Source organism: Rhincodon typus, chromosome 11, assembly GCF_021869965.1.
Source record: "Rhincodon typus isolate 14 chromosome 11, sRhiTyp1.1, whole genome shotgun sequence".
NCBI classification, from domain to species: Eukaryota; Metazoa; Chordata; class Chondrichthyes; order Orectolobiformes; family Rhincodontidae; genus Rhincodon; species Rhincodon typus.
The window spans coordinates 53,754,852-53,764,422 of NC_063342.1; the positions used below are offsets into that span (position 1 = coordinate 53,754,852).

The following is a 9,571-nucleotide window of genomic DNA, read 5'->3' on the forward strand; positions in this document are numbered from 1 at the left end:
GAATGGCACTAGGAGAAGACCCCAAAACCACAAAATATGTTGATCAGGATGTGAGAGGACCATAACAGATGAGAAGTAGGTTTACTTGGTGAGTTAATAATTCTTTACAGAAAGCACCAGGCTATCAGTTGTTCCCTCCTTTCTCTGGTTGTCCTGTTCCCAGTTTTCCCCTTCATGCAGATGCTGTAAAACGTGTTGTGTTTCTCTAGCACTTTCTGTTTTAATTTTAGATTTCCAGTATCTGTAGCATTTTGCTTTTAAATGATGCACAAGACTTTTATCCAGCTGTATTGCAGGGCTCCATCAGAAGTATCCACACACCTAAAATATGGGTTTGCTTATTCGTAAGGTCTGTCCAAGCCACTTCCTACGTGGCCTGGGCTACATTGTACCTAATGTTTCTTTTTGTTTTCAGAACCATGTTGGACTTCTTACTGCAACTACAGCAGAAAGACCCGAATACCACCAACCATCCAGATATATTTTGTTGAATCAATGGTTGATTGTCATAATAAGACTTGGAATTGGCTCCTGGGTACTTGGTCATGATCTATATGACGCTTATCACTCTTGCAAATTTGCTTATGTTTCTTCAACCAGGTTAGCTGCTAAATCTAGAGTTATTAGCTTTCATGATTGCACGGTAGCAGATGAACAAAAATATTTTGTTTTTTGATGACTGATTTTGGTGTGTTGTTCATCAAACGCTTTTCCACATTTAACAAGATTGTTAATGGTTTAAAAATGGGAACTGGTTTTTGTGGAGTCTGACAAGGATTGTAGTCACGGCCTTTCCTCTTCACAGTTTTAATTAATGATGAAGATCGTAGATGGTTTTCAATTTTGCAAATGATGTGAAGATTTATGCAGGTATTAGCACCTTAGGTAATAAAAATAGACTGCAGCTGGCTCCCAAGGTAAATAGGATAATTTTCCTAAATGTACACTTAATAGAGATAATGGCACGAAAATTGAGTAGCCATTTAATACCGGGGTCAAAAACTTAAAAACATCAAGAAAGATCGAAGTACTAGACTACATTAACTTTTTAAGGTTTAGTACCAGTGATGCAGTGATGTAAATCTGAATAAGGCTTCTTGGCTACTGCACTCTGTTTGGCTCCTTCACATTGTGGGGGATATTGTAACCTTGGAAAAGGCTCAGCAGATAGCCTCTAACAAACATGTCAAACACTGGAAACTGTTTGAAAATCTGACATTAAAATCAGTGAATAAAAAAAAGGCTAGTGTTGACATAATCATTTAGAAAGTAATGTTTCTGAAGGTGTTAACATTTATGTCACATTCAGTTCTATGCAATCTGATGGTGTCACTCAATTTACAAATGGAGATGCAAAGTTCCACACTAGCTTTCATAGGAACCAGTTGTATTCTGTACAGTTCCCAACAGCTCTAGTAATTATGCCTGAACAGTTCCATAGTTGTATTTATCACTATTATACAATTGACTATCTTGTTAAATAAGGACAATGCCCTCTTCAGTAAAGACTATTATGGTAGTGTACCCTCTACCACTGATCATTGCACAGGCCCTTGACAAATATAGGTAAAGGAGGATTGATGGCAGCTAACTACCTCAAACAGCCCTTCCTGTGAACTTCGTACTGATAGAGGCAGCAGATATACCACGTTGAGCAGTAGTGGTAATCAATACCACAATTATGTATAGAAATCACGGAAATTAATAATTAAATGGTACCCTATATTCCCAGGTTGAGTAACAAACTTGGTTGAGAAAATGTAATCAGGTCTGCACGAGTAGATGAATCTTCTTTCTTGAACTATGCCTTCTGAGCAGATGTGCGAAAACCGCATCACATTTAGTTTGGTTTGATTTTCAGATTGCATGGTGCTCCTATTTTACTGTTTATTAGAAAAATAAATAGGTGCAACGAGAAAAGAATCTCATATAAATATTAGTCCATCGCCTCTACATCAGTCATCGAGAAGGAAAGAAAATGTACATAAAGCCAAATGGACTGAAAATATAAGTGGGAAGGGGCCGGATAAGGGGAGAAAAACAGTCATCTCGTGGCAGGAAGAGATGAGTTCTACATGGCAGGAATAGGCAGAAACAGGCAGAAACAATCCCACTAAGATCGACTGGAACCCAAGGGACTCCTTAAATTTGCCTAGATAACAGAGGATTTAGAAGGTAATCATTATGATTATACTTTCTAAATGGTGCCTTTTCTCTCTGACAGACTTTCTTTTCATTTTCCAGTTATGTTATTGAAACATGAATTTCCACCTTTTGCATTGAAAAATAATAGTACAGAAACTGTAGACTATTCGACAATAGGTTACTGATGCTATATATAAAACTAGAGTAAGGTCACCTTGGATATTTGTTCTCTCTCTCTCTCGAGTCTTATTTCAAATGCTAGAATGCCCACTAGTTACACTGTGCCAGAATGCTTAGGATTTCACACACTGCACCGGTTATCATGAATTTGGAGCTGTCACCACAATCTCAGTTACCCTAGTGCAGAACCACTGATGCTGAGTGAAAAGTTGCCCGCGACCAAATTTTCTAAGAATGGCATTTGTCAGAGAAATGTTACATTGCTGCAGAGGAATTTCAAAAATTTCTCCCTTTAATGGATCCGGTACAACAGACATGCTTATAAGTAATTATTTATTCATTAGGTGTTACGACTACAAAAGAAATATCTGTTCTTAAGCAATAAAAATGACATTAAGAATGTCTGTTTGTGATGCCATTAAGACAGAAATATGTTGAAAGCCCTTCACAGGAGCATAGTCAAAAAACAACTGATAAGTCACAGATGTGTCAACTGGAGATGACCTTTGTCAAAGCGGTAGATTTTAAGAAGAGTCCATAAATTCAATTGTGGGGGCAGCTGGGCGTGCGGATGTTTTGTTTGAAGGCAATCATAGTCAAAGAAATTAAGCACAAGAGTTAAATAGCCGGAGGAGGTTACTGAAATGCACTTGGGCAACATCAAGCTGGAAGTTCAATAATAGTGGAATTATGTAGAACAGAGTTGAGCGATTGTGATAGAATGTGCTGCAAACGAGTTAGAGGGTCAGCGGCAGCAGCAAGTTCTTTCCTTCTGAAAGGCCAGGCACAATTATTAGGTTCAAGGTTTTTGTGAAGATTTGTAGCTCGGGTTGTTGACTTGCTCGCCGAGCTGGTAAGTTTGTTTGCAGATGTTTCATCACCATACTAAGTAACATCATCAGTGCGCCTCTGGTGAAGCGTCAGTGTTCTCTCCTGCTTGTTATTTATGTGTCACAGTTTGCTGGGGTGGGTGGCATCACTTCCGGATTTGTTTCTTAGTGGTTAGTATATGGGGTCCAGCTGTACACGTTTGATAATGGAGTTCCGGTTTGAGTGCCAAGCCTCCAGGAATTCTCGTGCATGTCTTTGGTTGGCTTGTCCTAGGATGGCCACTTTGTTCCAATCGAATTGGTGTCCCTCTTTGTCCATGTGTATTGAAACGAGTGATAGTTGGTCATGTCTCTTGGTAGCTAGTTGGTGTTTGTGAATCCTGACGGCAAGTTCCTTCTGGTTTGCTCTATGTAATGTTTTTGGCCGTCTTTGCGTGGTACCTTGTAAATAACATTGGTTCTGTTAGTTTTGGTTGTCGGATCCTTTATTCTTATCAGGAGCTGTGAAGTGTAGCTGTCAGTTTGTGGGCTACCACGATTGCTAGGGGGCAGAGTAATCTGGTGGTCATTTCAGATATGTCCTTAAAATGTATGGTAGGGTGACTAGTGTCTCTGGATGTGTTGTATTTTCCTGTTGTGATCTGTTGTGTAGGTATCAGCGGACCATGCTTTTCGGGTAACCGTTGTTTCTGAAGACGCTGTATAGGTATTCTTCCTTGGTTTTGCACAGCTCCGGGGTGCTGCAATGTGTTGCGGCTTGCTTGAACAGTATTTTGATGCAGGTCTGTTTGTGGGTAGTGGGATGATTGCTATTGTTGTTGAGTACCTGAAGTGTATGGGTGGCCTTCCTGCGTATGCTGATCTGGAGCTCACTGTTGGCCTTACATTCGACCATTACGTCCAGGAAGAGATGTCTGTTGTTGTTGTTCTCCTTTTCTCTGGTGAATTTTATGCTGGTGAGGATGTTGTTTATGTGTAGAGGGGTTTCCTCCAGTTTAGAGCATTTGATAATGATAAAGGTATCATCCACATAGCGGATCCATAGTTTTGGCTGGATGGTGGGAAGGGCTGTCCATTCCAGCCTTTGCATGTAGAGCCGGACCCCACATACAAACCTCTAAGATGCAAATCCAGAAGTGACACCACCCACCCCAGCAAACTGAGACACATAAATAACAAGCGGGAGAGAACACCAACGCCTCACTGGAGGCACACTGATGATGTTACCTAGTATGGTGACAAAACATCTGCAAACAAACTTACTAGCTTAGCGAACAAGTCAACAACCACACAATTATCAGGTGATCAGGCACTTACCTGGGCAGTGTTGATCAAGACCCCAGCTAGGAGGAAATACAAGGAGTAAAACCTGAACAACATTCAAACTTGGGCTGATGAGCGGGAAGTAATATGTACACTACATAAATGCCTATCTCTGATATGACCAACACACCTTGACATTCAATGGCATTACCATGCTGAAATCGCTACTATCAACATCCTAGAAGCTACTATTGACCAGAAACTGAACTAGACCAGTCATATAATTACTGTGACTACAAGAACAGGTCAGAGGCTGGGAATTCTGTGCCGAGTACCTCATCTCCTGAATTCTCCGAAGCTTACCCACCATTTAAAAGGCCAACGGCTAGCAGATCTCCAGTAGTGGTGACACTATCTGAAGCAATGGTCACTGCCAGTATAACACTGAGCCTACCTTGAGGATTGATCAATGAATCTCCAGGATACAGGTGAATGCATATGGAATAGGGGTCTTGGGGAATTGGTTGTTGGTGCTAGTGGGGCAGGGGGGAAATGGACTATGAAGGAGGGGATGGACAGGGTGAGGCAGAGAATAAAGGTGGGATGGTATTCAACATGAAGAAGAAAATAGAGGTTTTCTGTGGGCTCCCCCAAACTCTGATTCTAGGGTATTTGATCAGCCTCTGAACATGAAGAACACCACTGAAGGCCACGAACAAACCAGAGACAACAAGGCGTAGAGCTGGATGAACACAGTAGGCCAAGCAGCATCATAGGAGCAGGAAGGCTGACGTTTCGGGCCTAGACCCTTCTTCAGAAATGGGGGAGGGGAAGGGGGTTCTGAAATAAATAGGGAGAGAGGGGGAGGCGGATAGAAGATGGATAGAGGAGAAGATAGGTGGAGAGGAGACAGACAGGTCAAAGAGGCGGGGATGGAGCCAGTAAAGGTGAGTGTAGGTGGGGAGGTGGGGAGGGGATAGGTCAGTCCAGGGAGGACGGACAAGTCAAGGGGGCGGGATGAGGTTAGTAGGTAGGAGATGGGGGTGGGGCTTGAGGTGGGAGGAGGGGATAGGTGGGAGGAAGAACAGGTTAGGGAGGCGGGGACGAGCTGGGCTGGTTTTGGGATGCAGTAGGGGGAGGGGAGATTTTGAAGCTTGTGAAATCCACATTGATACCATTGGGCTGCAGGGTTCCCAAGCGGAATATGAGTTGCAGTTCCTGCAACCTTCGGGTGGCATCGTTGTGGCACTGCAGGAGGCCCAGGATGGACATGTCATCTGAGGAAGAGGGGGAGTTGAAATGTTTCGCGACTGGGAGGTGCAGTTGTTTAGTGCGAACCGAGCGTAGGTGTTCTGCAAAGCGGTCCCCAAGCCTCCGCTTGGTTTCCCCGATGTAGAGGAGGCCACAACGGGAATAGCGGATGCAGTATACCACATTAGCAGATGTGCAGGTGAACATCTGCTTGATGTGGAAAGTCTTCTTGGGGCCTGGGATGGGGATGAGGGGGGGAGGTGTAGGGGGAGGTGTAGGGGCAGGTGTAGCACTTCCCGCGGTTGCAGGGAAAAGTGCCAGGTGTGGTGGGGCTGGAGGGGAGTGTGGAGCGGACAAGGGAGTCACGGAGAGAGTGGTCCCTCCGGAAAGCAGATAAGGGTGGGAAGGGAAAAATGTCTTTGGTGGTGGGGTAGGATTGCAGATGGTGGACGTGTCAGAGGATGATGTGTTGGATCCGGAGGTTCATGGGGTGGTATGTGAGGACGAGGGGGATTCTTTTTTGGTTGTTATTTTGGGGAAGGGGTGTGAGGGATGAGTTGCGGGAAATGCTGGAAACACGGTCGCGGGCCAGATTGTCAGACAAACTTTGTCAGTTAATGTGCTTAAAGGAAACTGGTGTCTGAGGCAACAGTGAAAATCAGCAGAGGCAGCTGAACCAGACAGCATAACATGGGCAGCACAGTGGCTCAGTGGTTAGCACTGTTGCCTTGCAGCACTAGGGACCCAGGTTCAATTCCACCCTTGGACAACTGTATGTGTGGAGTTTGCACATTCTCCCCGTGTCTGCTTGGGATTCCTCCGGATGCTTCAGTTTCCTCCCACAGTCCAAAGATGCGCAGATAGGTGGATTGGCCAAGCTAAATTGCCCATAGTGTCCAGGATGTGCAGACGAGGTGGATGAGCCATGGGAAATGCAGCGTTACAGGGCTAGGATGTGTGGGGTGGTGGCACGGGACTGGGTGGGAGGGTCGGTGTAGACTTGATGGGCCGAACAGCCTGTTTCCACACTGTAGGGATTCTAAATAATAAATATCATTCCAACCAGCAGATGGTGGAGAATGCGGTCTTTCGCTTTTGTGACCTCATCAACACAATTCCTTTGTGTTCCTGCAGTCAGACCCTCTCTGTCTTGTATTTACTTGTTTGTTCATCAGTTGACATTGCCTGCGAAACACTGTAAATCTCTTCTCTTGCATTTAGGGTTACCAGTCTGAGCTTCTGACTTGCTTCTGTTCACATGAGTAGCTTCAGTTTCATGTCCAATATCTAAAATTGCAGATCATCAGATTTGCAATGGTATTGGATTCTCAGACAAAACTTGTCCTCTTGGGATGAGCATCATTTGGTCACAGAGTCTCAACTTTATCTTCAAGGTTGTGATTGATATCTGGAGTATTCACTTCATTCTGCTGTCTTTATTGCAACAGTTATAAATCATTTTTCTCCTTCACAGTTGACATTGCCAACCTACTCTAAAGTGTAAATTAAATGATTTGAATCTCCCTCTCACACTCTGTCGTACCCATGCTTGATTTATCCAAGTCACTGCTGGACAGCTTCATAGCAATCAACTTTGTTTGTCTGCTCCCTATTTAAACACTTACATGGAAAATGGTTGACCTTCTGGCATTTAATAAATTACACTTCTCACTCTGGGCATGCTTTCTTTTGACTTACGTTACGACTTCTGTGATACTTACAAAGTGTCCTTTGAGCTTGATATTTTTTATGTTGGCCCTTCAGTGAATAAACTGAAATAGTACACAGGTCTGGGCTGTTTCTCAATACAGTACACAGGTCTGGGCTGTTTCTCAATATAGTATACAGGTCTGGGCTGTTTATTAACGGAATACACAGGTGTGGGCTGCATCTTCGTATTGTGGACAAACTTGCCTATTCTCCCATGCATTTTGAAAACTCTTCCTTCCCTTTGAATGTTGAAAACTTCCACATTAAGACTAAATCTCAGATTAACGGTGATATATTGGAATACAGATCTCTCTTAAGAGCAGAATAAACACATGATAGAAGTAATTCATTCTTATCTGAAGCCTATGTGATCTTTATCCTTTTCTTGAGTTCCTTGTCTTGTAATCCAATGGCATTTTAAAACTTGAGTTTGATGTAATATAATCAGTGCTTATTAAATTATCTCAAATCTTTTGAACTTTCCTGGTGCGACGTGGTATGGTCACTGGCCCTTGGCCTAACTTGGTCTATCCTTTGCAATATACAGATTGACAATTAATTGATGATGAAGAGACTTGCTAACAGGTGAGCAAATTAGGAACAGACCACCATGTTTGCCAGCTAAACAAACTCTTAATAGTTCAGTAAAATATGCTCTTGCCGAAACTATGTGTAAGAATAGGCTATATTACTTTGTATTGGAACCCAAGGTTATTCTGCTTTTGTCATGAACTTACTCCTGCTTTAACTCAAACGAATTTTCAAAACAGTTACAGGCAAATTAGCATTAAAACCCAGAAGAACTGCATACTCTGTAAATCAGAAATAAAACCAGAAATTGCTGGAAAAGCTTAGTATGTCTGGCAGCATCTGTGGAAAGAAATCAGAGTTAACATTTCGGGTTGAGTAACCCTCAGAACTGAGGCAAATTAGCATGTTGTTTGGCATTTTTAATGGCCTTATCTAACCAAAATAGGAGCATGCTTCAGCCCATAGCCAATGGTGAATGAATGGGGCACAGTTTTGAACAAGCAATAGGTCTATTCAAGCAAATAATACTATTAATCTCAATTCCAAAGATGCACTGGATCTCCTGATAAGTGGACTGTGTCCACTTCATGGCCAGAGAACTGCACGTTATGCAGCAAATGACACATCATTTCATTCAACTAGATATTACTATCTTCAGAATGATGGGATGATGATGGATTTTATAAATTCCTTCTGTGAAAAACATATTTTATAAACTTCTTTAAATCATCTGAAAACAGAAAGAGCTCAACAGATGCTGAAGACAGTATTCAGCTCAGATAATTGCCTCCTTAGGTTTATTTTACAAACAATTCACCACAAACTTACTGAATTTACTGTGAGTTTAACTCCTGCTATTAAGCAAAGATCTATTGAAATAATAAGGTCTCTCGGTGACCAATTCTCATTTTGCCAATCTACGTTGAGGTAATGCCTATCATATGTACAAGAGCAAAACTATTATGATAGAACTGCTAACATATTAGAAACACACCACCACATGTACCTGCCATTGTTTAGTCAGCTCTCGAACCAGCTGGGTGTCATCCAATAGTCTCTCTTTATAGGTGGCATCCTGCAAGACATTGGCAGTAGTCTCCGCTTCTGTAAGCCAGGCCCGGAATTTGTCCAAATCCAGATAGAACTGCTGCAGCAAACTGAGGGCTGCTTCCAGCGCAGCCTCCCTCTCACTGGCCCTGTGAAACCATTTATTTTCACACACATTAGCAAGCTTCATTAGCATAGCCTTTTCATGAACACAGCTGTATGTCCAATTATGAACTCTGCAACATTTTCGACAGATGATTAAGAATGAGTTACTGACTGTCACAAATTTAAATATTTAGGGAATTTATCTTCACATAACCTTTACCCATATTAGTCTCTTAATTTGGTTTATATCAGTCGAAAGTAGTTACACTTGACAACATTAAAACAAGCAAAAAAATGCCTATAGTGGCTAGTGGGGCTTTGAGGCTGTACCACATTATGACATATAGGAAAGGGGGTTTGTCCAAGACTTACAACCAGGAATAAATTGAAATTTCCACAATATTGGTTGGTGTGAATAAACAGATTTGATTAAACGCTGAGATAGTAGGAACTGCAGATGCCGGAGAATCCGAGACAACAAGGTGCAGGGCTGGATGAACACAGCAGGC

General features: G+C 42.5%; 1 protein-coding gene across 2 annotated transcripts in view; it reads right to left on the reverse strand.

Annotated features, from left to right (window-relative positions):
• The window catches only part of dmd (dystrophin), a 1,291,331-nt gene that overhangs the window by 282,224 nt on the left and 999,536 nt on the right, over positions 1–9,571 (reverse strand). For both annotated transcript variants that reach the window (XM_048602828.1, XM_048602824.1), the window contains exon 52: positions 8,917–9,106. In XM_048602828.1, coding sequence (XP_048458785.1) covers positions 8,917–9,106 — 190 coding nt within the window. The remainder of the gene's footprint in view (positions 1–8,916; positions 9,107–9,571) is intronic.